The sequence below is a fragment of the Myotis yumanensis genome, unplaced genomic scaffold, assembly GCF_028538775.1.
Source record: "Myotis yumanensis isolate MYYU_CA2020_CCGP unplaced genomic scaffold, mMyoYum1.0.hap1 SCAF_10, whole genome shotgun sequence".
Taxonomy (NCBI): Eukaryota; Metazoa; Chordata; class Mammalia; order Chiroptera; family Vespertilionidae; genus Myotis; species Myotis yumanensis.
In genome coordinates this window covers 47,635,551-47,653,993 of record NW_027223761.1, presented here as the reverse complement: position 1 = coordinate 47,653,993, position 18,443 = coordinate 47,635,551, and the positions used below count along the sequence as shown (strand labels likewise).

The following is an 18,443-nucleotide window of genomic DNA, read 5'->3' as shown; positions in this document are numbered from 1 at the left end:
GGGTTAGGGTTGGGGGGATGAGGAGTGACTGCTAATAAATATGGAGTTTCTTTTTGAGGTAATGACGATGTTCTGAAATTAGATAGCCATCATGGTTGCACAATTTGGTAAATATACTAAGAAAAAAACACTGAATTGTGCATTTTAACATGCTGGCTTTAAGTTATATTAAAAACAAGGGGGAATAAACCAAAATTCATCAGTTACTAATTATTTTAGTACATGTTGCTCTTATCTCTGCTCTTGGTGTTATGTCTATTTTATCTTTATGTTGGAAATACTAAATTACTGTATCTCTTAACTCTGCATTCAAAGACATGAAGTTGATAGCCTGACATCGATCAGGCAAGGGGTGGAGAGAGTATGGTATTTCCACCACAAAAAATTGTCACATACTACAAATCAATGCTTCCACCACGAGAGAGCCCATCTTTAAACACGTACCCGCACATCTTGGGCTGTATGAGTCAGACAAACATCTTGGGTAATTCTGGTAGAATCAGGGAGTTAGATGAGATGATCTCCTGTGGCCCTTGGGTGCCCAGCAACACAGAGACTAGTGAGTGTGCACGGCCACGGCCACTCTGCTTGCATTGAGAAACAATTGCTGTTGGTCAGCCGTCGGATGAAACCCACTTTGAGTCAGGGGACCAGATTTCTCCAGCTTTGCTAGTATGTGTGGGTACAAAGGGCTCTCTGCTGGAGCTCCTCTAGGCCCATCACAGTGAAACCAGGCACCAGATAAACCATAACCAGTTTAAATCTTAGTCCCAGAGACGCCTGAACAACAGTGTCAGGGTTTGGAGACCAAGGGTTAACGTAGTTACCTGTAGCTCTGTAGAGCCTGGGGGTAGAAGTCAAAGGTCTCCGGAGTCATTGTTTTTTAAACTATCCAAGGGTTTTGACCTGTATTTAAAGTGAAACTGCATAGTATTACCCCCACCTACTTCTGCCCTCCCCACCAGGCCAGTCCCTGGGGGTCTAAACACTCCAGCAGTTTATAAGGACCTTCACAGATACTGTTGGGGATGGGTCAGAAAGTTCTGGATGCTCCAGGGCCCACAGCTTCCACTGGTTATCCTTTAAGGATTGGTTCCTTCTCCCAACAGACATTTAATGGGCATCTGTGTGTGTCTGGCAGCACGCTGGGAGGCTCTAAGCTAGGGAACAAATATTCGCAGTACATTGTGACAGCCCAGTTTGTAAGGGCGTGATGTGAGTCTGCGAAAAGAATGAACAACTATGCTGGGGAGTGGGGGTGGCGAGTTTTCGGGGATGGGTTCACGATTCAAGTGGAGGCAGGACTTCTCTCTGGAGGAAGTGGTCATCGTGCAGAGCATGGTTTGGAGCACTGGAGGCACTTTCCCAGGGACCTTGGCAGTCTGTTCTTGGAAGACTATGATAACCAAGTCTGCAGCACGATCTATGCACATTGATGTTATCACCCCACCGGTGTCAGGAGAAATGTTCCCGGAGCCTAACTAGCCCCAAAGCAATCAGCACAGGTTCTGGTTCTTTGCAAAGGAAAATTGGGAAGCTGGACTTGCTCAGCCTTTTCTCGTTCAGAAAGTTTATTTCCAAAATGTTTCCCACTGGGTGTAATGTCAAGTATAAACTGTTAGTGGCCACAGACAGGGAGGGAACCCAGTGAGGTCTTCAACCACTCCCCAAGCCCACTTCCAGATCTCCGTCCCATCCACAGGCCAAGCGCCGATCTGAGCAGGTCGGAGTAATTTGGTGGAGGGGACCAAGTGGGCTCAAAGCAGAACGGGGTTAAAGGAGCCCAGACCTCAATATGCCTGGGAGACATGGTGAAAGCCACCACGCCGAGGCAGCTCAGCTGGCCACGCTGACCTTGGCAAGCAGCACTCAGCGCTGAATCTAACCTGTCAACTAGACTGAAGGGGAGAAAAGGCAGAAGGACACAAACATCCACCCCCACCCCCGGCCCAGCCCCTGACGTCAAGCCTGGCGTGGGTGGTATTAATCACACCAGCCTGGTGTGCAGTTGGGCACAGCTCTCCTTCCAGCCCTTCCAACCCGTTCCTGGGAGCGTTCCACCAGCCATGCACCTGCCGCTGGCCACAAACCCTCAACCCCCAGACAGGCACGGATGCAGGCTGGCGCTGATGAGACTCAAAGCCACAGTGCACCCTTTACAACCCAGCTTGGTAGGGGGGAGGGGGACACACAACGCGGTGCCCATGCTTCCCTCCCAGGTGTTCATTTTCTAATGTCTGCAATGCTCCCTCCAGAGAAACCCTCCCCATAAGATGGCCATTTCCTGAGAATTTAATGAGTATAGGATTAATGACCCAAAGCCCTCCTTGCAGCCGGTCATTAATTCCTCCAGGAAATAACCGTGGTCTTTAATCAAAATTGCCTAAATTATAGACTAGTGGTGCATGTCCTCGCAGGTGGGGGGTGGGGGAGTTATTCCAACCGATTCCGATAGATGGCGCTTAGCTTCATAAATCACTCAATTTGTTTTCCATTTTCCCTTGGCCAAAGGCAGGGAGCATTGGAAAAAAAACAAAACAAAACAAAAAAACAGCAGGGAGTGGAGAGGATTTAGTAAAGGCCCAGACAGGAACGTTCTGTCCAGCGCTGTTTTCCGACCTGGCACGCACCTCAGGCTCATAAGACTGGAGCCACCCCAGCGTGCAGCCAGGGGCCACAGCAGCAGCCCTGCCTCCTCCATGCAGCCTGAGCTGGGTGCTGGCAGCCTCCTCCTAAGAAAGTTAGGGTGGCTGCAGGCAAACCATGCGGATTTCTCTGTCTGCAGCCCTTGGGACCTGGCACCATGACTCAGATGTGAATGAAGTCAGAAGTTGCTTTAGTTTGTTTGAGAGTCGCCGCCTCCTGATGGATTTGGCAGGCTTGAGTATTTTGATACTTGTCGCACCGATTTTTAAAGTACTTCAAGCCAGAGGTTAAAACGGCCATAATTTTGGTGGTGGCCCTTGCATGTGGCTTACAGATCCCTAAATTGGAAGGCTAGGGGAGCTCTGGTACCAGCCACCGCCTCATAGCTCTGGCTTCCATTCAGCCCCAGCAGCACACTGAAGAGTGAAGAAAGTCAGTGAAATGCTGGGTCCGGGGGAGCTGACCTAAACCTCCTGGAGTGTGTAGAAAGGCTGCATATATAGTAAACGATTCGCTTGTACAAGCTGACTGAAAGTGAACTTGTCCCAACCCAACCAAGATCTGTACAACCAGAAGGGTGTCCCACTGCTTGAAGCAACTAGCTTTGCTGCAAAAAGACAGGGGAATGAACAAAATCGCCTCAGTCCAAAGGTGTATGGGGAGTGCGAGACGCTGTCCCTCCAGCTCACCTGCCGGCAGCACAGGTCCTTACTGATGCACCGGGTCACTCTCCCCTTCCCAAAGCGGAGGGAGGACCTGCCTTTTACTATTGTTTCTAAAGGTGCTTCGTGAGTGCAGAAGTGCTCCTAGGAAAGGATTTTCCCTCCACCCTCCGCCTGAAGCTGGGGTTGTCTGGTCCAGTGTGTGCTTCCCCCAGTTCATCTCGGGCAAACCCACCAGGGCAGTCAGGGGGGCTGCTATGCCGCACTTTCCATGTGAGCCAGAGAGGTCTCCAGTGTGTGGGTGCGCTGGGACCCCAATGTCTGGTCCTACCACACCTTGCCTCCCAGTTTACTATGACACACATTGACTCACTTTTGCTTCCTTGATTCTGCACATCATATGAGTTTTCTTTTACTGAATTGTATTTCCCAGAGGCAGTGGAGGAGCCAGCGGGACTTTATTTCCTGGTAGTGAGATGAGAGGGCCCCAAGTTGATCTGCACACATTACAGCGCCCCCCCCCCCTTTAAAAAGAGACGGGCAGGCCCACCCCCACGCCCACAATTAGAAACCTGGCCTGCACCGCACTGTCTTTGGACTTGAAGCTGTTTGTGAAATGGGACTAACGCTGCCCGCCCAGTTCCTAGACCCATCAAGACAATCGTGCAAAGGCGGACTACAAAGGCGCCAGCACCTAGTGGTCTGTTTTCTTCTTTCCTCTCCCGCCAAGGGTGCGAGTGAAAGCAACTCTTGCTGGGAAGCGGGTCACTCATTTCAGCAGAACCTGACCCACTGAGCCCTGAAACTCAGGGATGGGAGACTCCAGCCGCCCTCGGGTCCCTCCCTGACGACCCCCCGGTGCAAAACCGATTGGCGACCAAGGGCGCAGCCCCTTCCCCTAACCCCGCCCCCGCTCCCCCCCGGGGCGCGGCCGCCACCCCTGCGTGCGGCTGGAGGCTTCGGGAATAAAGCAAAACGGGGCGGGGGCGCGGCCGGCGGCAGGCTTCGGCGTCCCCGCGCACCTCGGCCTCGGGGTCCCGGGTGCCCGGCGGTGTTTGTGTCTCCGAGGGCGGCGGCCGGGGGCGCGGCGGGCTGTGGGCGTGGCGAGCGCGCGCCGCCTTCCTGCTGTGGCGCCCCCTCCGGGCCCAGTGCGAGTGCGCGCGGGGAGCGAGTGCGCGCGCGCGGCCGCCGGTCTGCCGCCTCGTCCTCGCCCCGCAGCCGCGGCCGCCTCGGCCCCTCCCCACCCCGCGAGCTGCGCACCGCCCGCCGCCCGCCCCAGTGACTCGCGCCCGCGCCCTTGTCCACCGACCCCGCGGCGGGCTCCAGGCGCCGGCAGCATGAGCGGCGGCGGCGACGTGGTGTGCACCGGCTGGCTGAGGAAATCGCCCCCCGAGAAGAAGTTGAGGCGCTATGTGAGTGCGGGCGGGGAACGGGCGCGGCCCGGAGGGCGCGGGCAGGGGGCGCGGCGCGGCCTGCCGAGGGGCTGGGGGTCCGGAGGGACCGCGAGGACGGGGAGGGCGGGCTCCCGGCCTCCTGGGGGCGAGGGGCGGGGCGTTTGCGCCCCGAGACTCGGGTGTGTGGGGGGCGCCCGCACACCTGTCACAGGTGCGCCGCCGAGGGGCGGGGCGGGCGGGCGAGCCGGCAGGTGGAGGCTGCGGTGCGTTCTCGGCCGGGCGCGCGGCGGCGCCTGGGCAGCCAGCCTCCCCGTGAACTGCACACAGGATTGAAGTTTGTATCCATGGTGTTCGGACAGCGACGGAGTTGGCTCCTGGGGCTGGGGGCGCTAGGAACCCCGAGCGGCTTCCGCCTGCAGGATTGGGGGGAGGGGGCGGAGAGGGGGGCCCAGGCTCCGCACACCCCTTGCCCTTCCCTTTCCCTGCCCGCCCCTCCGGCGGCCGCCTGCTCCTTCCAGCCCAAAGCCTCCCCCTCACGGGCAGCGGCAGCGGCATGTGCAGCCCGTGCGGTCAGTGGTTCATTTGTCTGTCCCCCTCCGTCCCTTTATTCTGTGTGTCTGTCTCGCACATGCACCCCCCACCCCAGCCCTCGGCGGGGACACTGCAGTTGGGTTTGCTCTAATGACCCGGGTTTTCTGCTGTGCAGCCCCGGGGTCGGGAGAGCGGTGCTGACCCAGTGTTTACTGACATCGCTGGGACTTCTCCCTTCCAGATGAGAAACTGGCCACCTCGCGGGGGAGAGTGGTCCAGTCTGGGGTTGAGGGGTGAGAAGGTCTGGCTCTCACCCACCCCCAAACTAGAAGATGACTTGCCTGGTGGGGGTCAGAGTACACGCTGGTGCCAGTTACTGAGATTTGGCAGAAGTCAGCCCTGGGCTCTGCGCAGGAGTTTGGAACTAGAAGTAAGGTTGCTAAAAGGTGTCAAGGTCTTCATCCGTTCCTGTTCGCTTCCTGTGAGATGCCCTTGTTACATGGACTCCCAGTGCGGGACTCTGGGATCATTCCCGCAGCGTGGAAGTGAGCTGCTGCCTTCCAGCTGCAGTGCATCAAGGGAGCTCTGAATAGACCCTGCCCCCTGTCAGCCGCACCAGTGCTGGGGGGGGGGGGGTGGGGGGGGGCGGCGGCGGCGGCAGCGGCAGCAGCAGGAGGTAGAAGCTCACCAGAGTTTCCTGTCTTGGCTCCCCAGATCAGAACCAGAGGACTTCTGGCCTCTGGATTGAGGAAGTGACATTGTGTGTGTGTGTGTGTGTGTGTGTGTGTGTTTTAAGGAAGTGTTGTTGGTGAGTGCAAGTGTGTGTGTATGTAAATGAAATCAGGCTCTTATGTAGATCATTTGCTGGGGGGAAAAATTCCAAAGGTTTAGCACAGGACTTTTGAAAGAGGACATAGATTTAAAATACAGTAGGGATGTGGCAAGGAAGTGTTCATCTCAGTTTTAAAGCTCATTTTCAGACATGTCCATGTAGCCAAAGAACTATAATTACTAAGAAAGAAACGTTTCTGTTCTTCAAAGTGGTATCAGTTCATTAGACAAGGTTTTTATATTAGGTTGAGGAAGAGCAATTGGCTATTAATGTTTTCATAAATATAAAAAAAAAATCTTTGGCCCCTAAGAGCCTCTGCAAACTAGCAATGAAAGTGGAATGCCATACCAGCTAATGGAATAGAGTATCCAGGAAAAATGTGACTCTTAGTTGTTAGATTAGAACACTAACCTCCAGAACCTTGAAACTTTGTTTTTGAAACAGTTTGCAAACAATTTGATACTGTATCTATATTTGACTGTGACTGCTTCAACTCTATCACCCAGACTCTCCTTATGACCCACTTATTGAGTATGTTTGTTCCCCCCAAAAAGAACTTTCGTTCAAAAAACCAAGTTTGGGGGCTTTGGGGTTAAGCACCTTTTCCACTCATTTGAAGTACAGGCATACCTCGCTTTATTGCGCTACACTTTGTTGCACCACACAGGTATTGCGTTTTTTACAAATGGCAAGATCCTCCACCAGCAAAAAAGATTATATCTGACTTTATTGTGAAATTCACATTACTGAGATACTTGCTTTATTGTGATGGTCTGCAACCAAACCTACATGATCTCTGAGGTATGCCTCTACATACTTGACTACCTGCATTCACACAATGACTTCAGCCTCCCTCCCATCTTCCCCACAGCTGCAGCCTGTACGCATCTAATGACACAAACAGCTTTCGTTAGGCTGATGTGTTCCATTGGTATGACTGGAAGTCTCCCTGACTGTGGAAAGTTCAGATCCCTTAGTTAAAACTGAACTGATCTGCGTAACCCTGAATTCTTGAGGAACAAGCTGTCTGCTTTTACATTTTTCTTTTGGGGTGTTGAAAATGTTGCACCCTGTTTTAAATTTGAATTCTGCCAGTTCCCTCTGTATATTAGAGGCCTGTATTTGTTAGAACCAAACTAGGAAAGAAATATGTTCCAGCCCCATTGCTAACCACATACACCAAAATATTATTCTAGTGTATATATAATAGCCATGTGGTATGATAGGTTGATAACACGTCATTGTATGAATGTATCAGGCATCTGAAATAATGGAAAAAGCAGCTTATAAAATAAATCACAGCTATTTAAAATTAATCCAACAAATCCTCGTTACCAAGGATTAGCTTTTGGGATTTCTTTTCATCCACCTTTTGTAACTGATTAATCATAAGAAAGTGTAAAAGGTCTATTCAGTATTTTCTATGTGCCCTGGAGGAATTACAAAAAGTGACCTCTGCAAAATGGTGAGTATTACCTCTGGGCATCATGATTTGATTGCAGTGGAAGGCTGGTAGAAAGACTAGCCCTTCCATTCTGCGGCAGTGTGTGTGTGTGTGTGTACACGCACATATGCGCCCTTCCCAAAGCCAACCCAAAGCAAAGGCTTTGAAGACAAAGAAAGCAGTGCTGAAAAGTGTCCACAGCCACACACACACACACACACACACAGAAGACCCACATATCACCCACCTTCCTATGCCCAGTACACTGGGGCTCTGAAGGCAGCCCAGACATTCTTGGAAGATCGCCCCAGGGAGAAACAAGCTCAACCACCATCATCAGGTTCCCCCCAGCTACTGAGAGCCATGAAGAAGACAGAAGACAGCAATACACTTGTGTTCACTGTGGATTCCAAGACCAACAAGCATCAGATCAAACAGGCTGTGAAGAAGTCCTCTGACATTGACGTGGCCAAGGTCGACACCCTCTTCAGGCCTGATGTTTCGCTGGCTCCTGACTATGATGCTGTGGATGTTGCCAACAAAATTGGGATCATCTAAACTGAGTCCAGCTGGCTCACTATAAATATAACATTTTTACACTCTAAAAAAAAAATACATATTATGACATACACTGCTCTGTAATTTTCTATTTCATGGTGTTAAAAGATGTAGCTTCAGATTGGCAGCAGTAATGCCCCCTAGTGGCTAGTTTGGAGAAAGTTGAGTATTGACTCGAGCAACTGAATTAAGGAAATTAATTGTTTGCTTTTCTTTTATTTATTAAATACATGTATTTATTAAGTATCTGTGTCCAAGGCACTGGATTTCATGCTGGGAATAAAAATTAAGCCAGCCATTCAGTCTTGCCTTCTCTTTCACAAAGGAAATTGAAGCTACCAGGGAGCAGCTGTCTGCACATACTGACCAAATTTCCAAATGCATGTGTATCTTCACAGTTCCTTTCCTTCCCCGCTCTTCTTAGAGTAGATGAGGTGCCCCTTCTGACTGAGCTATCCTGCTACATGTGCTCTGGGTCAGATCCTCTCCTACCTATTCAGATAATTCATACCCTTTGTGTCATGAATCTTCCACTTCTTCCCCTCTACCTATTCTTTTTCATTAGTATTTACACACACTTGCTTTTTTTCTTTATTCTTTTTATTTATTTTTTAGAGAGAGAATGAGGGAGAAGGATAAAGAGATAGAAACATCGATAAGAGAGAAACATCCATCCAGCTGCCTCCTACAGGCCTCCTACTAGGAGTCGAGCCCACAACCAGGCATGTGCCCTGACTGGGAATCAAACCAGTGACCTCTTGGTTCATGAGTTGACTCTCAACCACTGAGCCACACTGACTGGGCAACACATACTTGCTTTTAACAAAATTCTATCTCTTCACTGCTTGGTCACAGTTGGACCACTCACTCTTTCTTGAAACACCTTCCTCTGATCTTCAGCGATACCATATATGCCAGGTTTTTCTCCTTTTCTGGCCACACTCAGTCTCCTTTGCTAGATTGACCCTCTTTACCCAGCACTTAAAGGGTGAAGCTACTTTATAGTCACAGTGGCTCTGGTCTGTCGAGTGTGTTTCCTTCCACGTCCCGCGTGGAGTAGGGTTCGGTATCTGAAAGAGGAGCCGCACACAAATGAAAGAAAAAGACATGAGATAATTTTACAATATTGGGGGACCAGGCTGGCAAGTCCAACTCAAGGAGAGGGACTTCCACAGATGCTCAGGCCGCTCCAAGCTTTTATTTGATCTGGGGTAGCCCTAGGGTAAGGATGTTTGTCTGGGGTAGCCCTAGGGTAAGGAGGTTTGTCTGGGGTAGCCCTAGGGTAAGGAGGTTTGTCTGGGGTAGCCCTAGGGTAAGGAGGTTTGAATGACACATGGATTAGCTCATTGGTAGACAATTTCCAGAAATAGGCAGAATATCTGATCAACAATAATCAAAGATCTACACAAGTATCTAAGGAATTAAGGGAACTAAGGTGGGGATGCTTCAGCTGTTATTACCTAAATTAACTGGGTGGTTCCTAGATTAACTGGGTGGTGCAGTTCTGACCTTTGCTAGGACTTCAAAGGTCACTAGCTTTTGGGGGTCTCTGTCTAAACTCAGCTAGTGAAGACAATGAATGGACTCCGGCACTGGTCTAGGCTCTTTTCTCCTCCTCAGTCATCCATTCTGCTGGCTTTGGTTATCATATGCATGCTGTTCATTATCAAGTTGAAGTTCCAGCTTAGAGCTGTGTTCCGAACTCCAGACTTGTATATGCAGTTGTTAACTGGACACCTCTACCTGCATGTCTCTCAGTCAACACAGACTCACCACACCCAAACTAAACTCATCTTTATTCCTCTCTTCTTTACCCCATGGCTGCTTGGTAAATGGTGCCACTGTCAAGTAGGAAACTTGGGAATCATCTTTGACTCCCTATCACCCACTGTTCTACATTTAATCTTTCACCAAAATCCATTAGTACTATTATCCAAAGATCTTCTTCTATACCCTTCTCCACCCCCACTGCCTCTTAAGGTTATCATTTTAATAGCCGTCTGCTTAGTACTTACTCTGTGCCAGGCACCATGCTTAGAGCATTGATCTCTTCATTTAATCCTTTAGCCCTGAGAGAAGGGAAATGACTTTCCCAACTTCACCTGCTTTGTCCCAAAGCCTGAGCTTTTTAAAAAATTAAACTTTTTATTTTGAGGTCATTGCAGATGCATATCTAGTTTTAAGAAATAATAAAGAGAGATCCTGTGTCGTCTTTTCCAGTTTCTCCTCGTGGTAACATCTTGAAAAACTATAGTATAATTTCACAATAGGATATTGACAATGATACAGTCAAGATACAAGACATTTCGATAGCTACATGATCCCTCCTGCTGCCATTTGTAGTCACCATCCCACTCCCACCGAGTCCTTACCCATGACAACCACTAACCTGTTCTCCACCTTTGCCATTTTGTCACTTCAAGAGTGTTACCTAAGTGGATTCATACAGTATGTGACCTTTAGGGTTTGGCTCTTTTTCCTTGAGCATAATCTGGAGACTCATCCAAGTTGTATTTGTTTTTTATTGCTTAGTGGTATTCCAGGGTATGGATGTACCACAATTCATTTGTTTAACTGTTCACCCATTGGTTTTCCTTATAGATAATGACATTGAACATCATTTCATATGATTTTTGTACATCCTCTTTCAAATATCTCTAAGTCTTTTGTCCATTTTATATGGATTGTTTATGTTTCTTTGCTGTTGAGTTTTGAGTGTTCTTTATATGCACAAGGTATCAGTCCTTGTCAAATATGTAGTTTGAAAATATTTTATTTCAGTCTGTAGTTTGTCTTTTAATTCACTTAACAGTATAGAGGTTCCTCAAAAAAATTAAAAATAGAATTATATGATCCAACAGTTCCCCTTCTGGGTATATATGCAAAGGATATGAAAACAGGATATCCAAGAGATATGTGTACCCCAGTGTTCATTGTAACATTATTCACAATATCCAAGATTATATTGGTGGGCTATATTGGCATACAATGGATTATATTGTCCATTGAGATACACTGGATGAATGGAGAAAGAAGATGTGTGTGTATTAAAATATATATATTCATATATATAACACACAATGGAATATTATTCAGCCACGAGAAAGAAGGAGATCCTGGCATTTGCAACACTTGGAAGGACCTTGAGGGCATTATGAGAAGTGAAAGAATGTATCATATCACTTGTATATGGAATCTAAAAAAGCCAAACTTACGGAAAGAGAGAGTAGAGTGGTGGTTACCAGAGGCTGGGAGTGGGGAATTAAGCAATTATTGGTCAAAGGGTACAAGCTTCCAGTTAGAAGATGATTAAGTTCAGAGATCCAGTACACAGCATTGTGAAATAGTTAACAGTACTATACTGTATGCTTGAAAACTGCTAAACGAGTCGCTCTTAAATGTTCTCACCACATAAAAAGAAATGGTATTTCTGTGATGTGAGGGAGCTGTGTAGTGGTAATCATATTGCAATATATAAGGGTGTCAAATCAACATGTACACCTTAAACTTACACAATGTTATATTTCATTAACTCTCAATAAAGCTGAGGCAGAGAAAGAACAGGGGAGAGGGAGGTCTTTGGAAACTAGAGTGAATTCAAGATTTGTTTCTAGACCATCCTAGGCCGCCAAAGCTTTATTCTAACAAACTATTCGAGTATTTCAATAATTGTTCTTTCTGGTTCCAGTTCCTGGGTCAGATAACCAGGTGGAAATTCCTTTTGGCAGCTTTCTGTTCTGTGGTCCTCATCACAGATTGGTTCTTTGAATGTGTTCACAACATCAAGGAAACTGCTCTGACCCAGGGCCGGTCTCCTGAGCTTCTTGTCACAAGCGTTGGATCAGAATTTCTCAACAGATGAATCAATAAACATAATGTGGTATATACATGCAATGGAACATTATTCAGCCTTTAAAAGGAAGGAAATTTTGATGCATGGACATGCTACAACATGAATGAATCTTAATTACATTTAGCTAGGTAAATAAGCCAACAAAAGGATTCCACTTATATGAGGTACCTAGAGGAGTCAAATTCATAGACAGGAAGTAGAATGGTGGTCTCCAGGGCTTGATGGCGGGGAGACAGGGGGGAGGGGAGAATGGGGAGTTATTATTTAGTGGATACAAAGTGAAAAGAGTTCTTGAGACAGATGTTAGTGGGGGTAGCACAAAAATGTGAATACTGTACTTAAGACTACTGAACTGTATACTTAAAAAGTGGTTAAGATGGTAAATTTTGTGTTACATGTATTTCAGCACAGTTTTTTTAATGCCAAACTCCTTATTTGCTAAGGGTTAGTACTTGGCTTTGCTAATACTTCTAATCCAAGGGAAAAGAGGATGGAATGTTCACAGCCTTAATGATAATGGAATGTTCTCTCAGGGATATCCGAGGAGCAAAGGCAGTGAAATTGCACAAAGCAGGAACACATGCCTGCTGCTTTGCTTAATGAAAAGACTTTGGTATGGCTTTTCTATCCCTAGCTAGAAGGGAATAATGGAATGTGGTAACCTCAAGTTTATGAGATATGCTGAGAAATATAGGTTCCTGAGCAGGCTATTGCCTGCATCCACATTAATGTTGACAAGCATTTCTTTTGCACCCTTTTCCTTCCCCAGGGAATGCATCAATACTCAACCCTGCCTTCGAGGAATTTGCAAGCTAGGGAGACAGAAGTGTACATGTGAAGTAGCAATGCCCCTATATGGAGCCATACGGTCCAGGCAGCAAGCTTCATGAAGGCGAGGACTCTGAGCATGGGGACAGTGGAGGAGGAGTTGGGGTTGAGAGTTGGACCCCAAAGATGAGAGCCTAGAAAGGAACAAGGCAATTCAAGTGGGAAAGGGGTAGTACGTATGGGATTTGGGGGCAGTGAAAATCCATCCAGAGTGGAGAATAAATCAAAGAGAGGTTGGAAAAGTAAATGGAGAGCTGAGGCGGAGAGTCCATAAAAGGCCTTAGAGGGTAGGATGACATTTAATAATGAAGAGCATCACTCTGACTCATAAGTCTTTGCCTCTGAGATAGCCACTCCTTTCATGTGAAATGTCAGTGGTGTGCGGACATTGTTTTTTTGTGTGGCTTTTTTAAAAAAAATTTTATTTTTCAATTACAGTTTACATTCAGTGTATGTGTGGACAAATTTTTATCTTCAGAAATCTTAGTGCTTCAAGGACCTTCGGGTCCTTAAACAAGTGACTTGATTCTTTGAGCCCATGTACTTCCTTGTCTGTAAAATTGGAGCAGTACCTCTTCCCTCACTGAGTTTGAGAATTTACTGGGATATAACAAGTGAAAAAGATATTTAGCCCAGAATAGGTATTTAATATTGGGGGAGGGGGTGATGTTTACTGATATGTGTGAACCTTTCATAGGGACTGTGAACATGGGTGTCTTCACCTCCCTTTCACATTTGGGGCAGACCTGAAGTTTGCAAGGTCAGAATGTAAGTGAAATTCCAAAGCTTGATATGACATCAAGGCCTAGGGAGTTAATTTTTCCTGAAAGGAACATCTCAGGGCCTCTGGATTCCTGGGAAGGGAAATTAAGCCACATTGGGATTTGTCTGGAGCTATAACTTTGACCAGGGGATGTAAAGATCAATGTGTGAGATTCTAGAGCCCATGTTTGAGAATGGTTTAAAGTACAGAAACTTCCCAGTAAGTGGCAACCCCCTCCCTTTAAATATACACTGAGTGGCCAGATTATTATGACTACCCTATCAGTACTTCATTGACACTTCCAAAAATACTGAATATTGAAAACTTCCTAAGCAAATACTCTTAAGGTTTTGTTTTTATTATTATTTGCATAACTAATTCACTTCATTGTACTGAAGGGGTGGTCATAATATTCTGACTGGTCATAATAATCTAACCACTCAGTGTATGTATACTAGTATAAGATTTCATTGACCTGGAATTGAACCGGTGACCTTTTGGTGCACAGGACGACATTCAGCCACAGCCAAGTGGTAACCCTTTTAAGCTGATGTCCCCCAACCTCCAGGCCCCTCCAAAGGGCACTTTTTTCATGTCTAGTGTGGCATTGGGCTTGTGTCTGTCTCTCTTTGCCAGGTTACGAGCACTTTACATGATGGTCTAGGCATCTCTCTTAGGACTTGTTGCAGTGTCACTTGTCAGGCACCAGCTATAAGCAAGGCACTTTCATAGCCACTGTCATTCTTTACCCCACCCCCAGCTTTATGCTTTCTTTTTTTTATTTGCCTACCATTCTTCAAAATAGTGGGTTCCTTATTATCCTTCAAAGTGATCCATTAGGGTATTTTTAGTGCCCGTATGAGCTCACATTTATACACATACGATGGGTTTGAGTCTGTTCTAGTTGTTATCCTTATGGATGCTCGGGTTATGCTGTCTGTGGGCAGTGGGAGCCTGTTGAGTTGTCTTCTGAGTTCTTCTGACATGATCTTACCAGTACTTGATAGTTTCTTTATTATCTGGTGTGACAAGATGTTCCAGGTCTATCTTTCCTGATCCAGACATAGAATTAGCTATTTCCTCAAAGACTTCTTTACTTTTAGTAAAAATGGTATCTAGAAACCCACATGGACATTAAGGGGTTGCTTATTGCTATTGGATTGGTAACACTTATTTTTTTACATGGTTATAATTAACGTAAATCATCACTTTATATTCTGCTTTTCCTCCCACAAACCATCATTGTGAATATTTTAAATTTATTTCTACATAATATTTTTTCAGTTCTTAATTATGAAAAATTTCAATCACACACAAAAAGTAGAGAAAATAGCCTAATGCACACCAATTCACACCGTTTCAAATCGTTTTCAAGATTTCACTGCATTCGTTTCATGTATCCCTTTCACTGTTCCTTTGCTGGAATATTTTAAAGCAAATCCTAGACATATTTATAAGTCTTACAAATGCCATGTCAGTGAATGTATCACACCTTAGGTACACATTTGCCCTGGCTAGACATTTATGCTACTTCCAGTTATTCAGTGTTGTGTACAGTACAGGCTTGTTCTGTTAAACAGGTGGGACATCTCAGAGTTTCACACCTGCTGATGAGCCACAGCAATTAGGTGTGGTTACCTCTCCCTGCAGTTTACTTAGGCAATCAGTATATGTAGCCTGCTTTGGAAGAACATGCCAGTGGAGTTCCGAAGGCTAGCAAGAGCCTTTTATATGCAGATTTTCTTATAAGGATTATAGGAATGAGTCTGTTGCTTTGATCTTCTTTTGACCTTTTGATATAATTTTCTAGAGGAAAAAAAAAATGAGTCTAGGCTAGATGTATATATACTTTATTGGGCCCCAACAGAGGTTACCGTGTGTTGAGTTTAATGCCCATTAGAAGTCTATCTGAAGAGACTGTCATTACCAAATAGTAAATGTCTACGGTGTGCATGGTGTTCCCCTCTGAGATTACAGATGTGTTCGGAAAGCAGCTTGGGTTATAATGGTGGGCTGTGCCAGTGGCAAAGACCGGTGCTGCAGGAGTCCATGAGAGACTGGGCTAGTGCGGTCAGTGAGTTGTGTCACAAGACCTGTGTTTATATTTTACTTCTGGGTAATCTTCCATTTCACCTTTCTGCACCCATTTCCTCATATACTATTAGGACTCCTATTGTGGCAGCCTTTTACTGCCCCACCCTCCCCCTCAGAATGAGTTATGGAACCCCTTCTTCACACTCGTTTGTCATTATGCCTTCGTACCACTGACTGGCAGCTTCTAGAGTGTACATGTCCTTTGTTCATCCTCATAGCCTGGTGCTTGAGGCATAATATATTCTCAGTTGACTAGGATTTTATATGCTGTTAAGTTTTGAACAGATACTACTTTAGGATTGTTTACATTTCTCTGGAGAAGTAGGAGCTTGAGATGGAATTGGACTGAAAGTGCGATTTGTTTAATTTTCTTTTTTAGCAACAGATTTTGGGAACTTTCATGAGATAGGCTATTAAAATTTAATTTTTTTAGTAATACTTAAATTTCACTCTTATAATAAAGTTAGTGTAAACAGATTGTTAGAAAAACCAAATAGCAGTATTAATAAAGAGTACCCATTATACTCTTACCATGGCATAAATATTATTAACATCTTAGTGTATTTCCTAGTCTCTTCTTTCTATGTTTACATGTGCTTTGTATATTTTATAATATCAGAGTAAGGCTGCCACCTTTTGTCTGCTTTATGTTGATGTATTGAAAATATTTCCTTGTGTCACAAATAGTCTTCGAAGACATGACTTTCAGTGGCTGCTTAAGCAGAATGACATGACAGAGCTTCTCAAGCATATGTAATGTAAGGACACTTTAAACAAACATTTTTATAAGTTTTTGATGTTGAGTTATCTTTATTATTATGTAACCAAAATGTTTATAAACAAAAACTATGAGGTATAAATGTATATTTACAGCTCTTCTGCAATTATAAAATTAAAACAGATTTGCAAATTAAATATACAACTTTGGAACCAATATAATTCACATTAACAACAGTGGATATTTTGCTGAAACTCAATTGCTGCTTAAAATGTGAATATCGCCTTTTTTCTCTGGGGCCTGACTGTTCTGGGTCCCATTCTTTTCTATGTTTGAAATACAGTAAAACTTTGGTTTGTATAGCAAGCCACTTGGCTGTTAACTGGAATGACTATATTATTTATTTATGCTGTCCCTCTGTCCTTTCTCATTAAAAAATAGTGTAGGATATTGAAGAGCTTCTTACTTGATATCAATGAGATTATAAATGCAAATGCTGATAAACAAGGAGCACTTTTCACTTGTAAGATGATCATTCAGATTATTGAGACTAGGCTTGTGTATTTTAAGATCACTCTAACCCTGGAAATGAAAACTCAATGTTGAAAACATTTTTTTGAAGTCGGTCTGGAGATCCCTAGGGATATGTCTTTGGATCCTATATTGAGAAATTCTGGTTTCACTGTAAAAGGCATGGGCTCTGAGGTTAGCACTGGGTGGGATCCACACGACGCCTCCCATGTAGTTTGTGGAATTGAGCAAGTTTCATTTCACCCTGTGAAATGAAGCAAATGGTAACTGTAACCAGTTACCCGAACAGTTTTAACGCAGAGGGGTGCAAGCACGAGTGCTTTTCTCTTTCTCCAGCCAGAACGTCCCAGTGTGGTTTGTCAAAGCCTCCTTCTTCTTCTAGAGGGTAAGTCCCTCGATACTTTGGGCAGAGTCCAAAACCTCTGGTCACTCTGGGTTATTCAAAGTCCACCATTTTAAAATTTCAGCCTAGCTCAGTGATGGCGAACCTATGACACGCGTGTCAGAGATGACACGCGAACCCATTTTTTTGGTTGATTTTTCTTTGTTAAATGGCATTTAAATATATAAAATAAATATCAAAAATATAAGTCTTTGTTTTACTATGGTTGCAAATATCAAAAAATTTCTATATGTGACACGGCACCAGAGTTAAGTTAGGGTTTTTCAAAATGCTGACACGCCGAGCCCAAAAGGTTCGCCATCACTGGCCTAGCTCATCGAACGCTTTTCCTATTCCTGTTGGCTGGCCAAACGTGTGGCTCTGGGGACATGAGGTGGAGAAAGGTAGATTTGCTTTATTCGGAGCGTGTGGAGGTGGGAGGACATACAGTCCCTCTGGACTACTTCCCTGCTCTCTTCTAAGCTCCTGCTCTGCGGTCCAGGGGGAGAGGGGCAGGGATAAGTGCCTCTTCCACGGTGGCTGTTGGGTCTTCCTGGGTGACATTTACTGGCGGTTGGACCAGCACTGCCTGTGTGTGCACGCCTCACCCACACTTGTGAGTTCTTGGGAGGATGGGCTTTCCCACTGCCGTCTCCAGACCTGGAGAGGAAACTGTATGCAGTTCTTTCCGTCTCTTTCAGGCCAGCCACTCCCTCTCTGGTACTGCACAGCAGGGTCTGCTTGCTCAGTGGACAGCCCTCATGGGTAGGGACTTAAGGCCAACAGTTTCATGAAACTGCTTGACACAAGGGACTCGTATCCATGCCACGCAGTCAGGTAGCAACATTGCTGCCCCTCCTCCCTCCGTGTCCACTCCCGTTGTCCGCAATGGTACAGGGCATGTCTTTAAGTCACCTGCCTGAGCAGATTTTCACCAGGCATTATAATATTTAAAAAATTCTTGTCCCAATCCTTTATTTGTGGCACCCCTAATCTCTTAGAGGAGCACACTGTCGGGGTAGGGAGAGTACCATCCTAAAATACAGCACTAGCCACTAGGTCCGAGGATACACGGTTTCCCCTCCCCATCTCTACTCTTCTTTTGTGGGCTGTGAAGCGGGAGGGGCAGTGCAGGGCCACCAGTGAAAGTTGGGTTAGTTAGAAGGTCACACAAGTACATCTTCTTAATAGATTCTTGAATTAGCCC

The 18,443-nt window shown here is 45.8% G+C and overlaps 1 protein-coding gene across 1 annotated transcript in view; it reads left to right on the top strand.

Annotated features, from left to right (window-relative positions):
* Nucleotides 1-4,577: 4,577 nt before the first annotated feature.
* Nucleotides 4,578-18,443, top strand: part of GAB2 (GRB2 associated binding protein 2) — a 157,759-nt gene continuing 143,893 nt past the window's right edge. Inside the window, exon 1 of the mRNA XM_070425696.1 lies at nt 4,578-4,720. Coding sequence (XP_070281797.1) covers nt 4,646-4,720 — 75 coding nt within the window. The 5' untranslated portion in view covers nt 4,578-4,645. The remainder of the gene's footprint in view (nt 4,721-18,443) is intronic.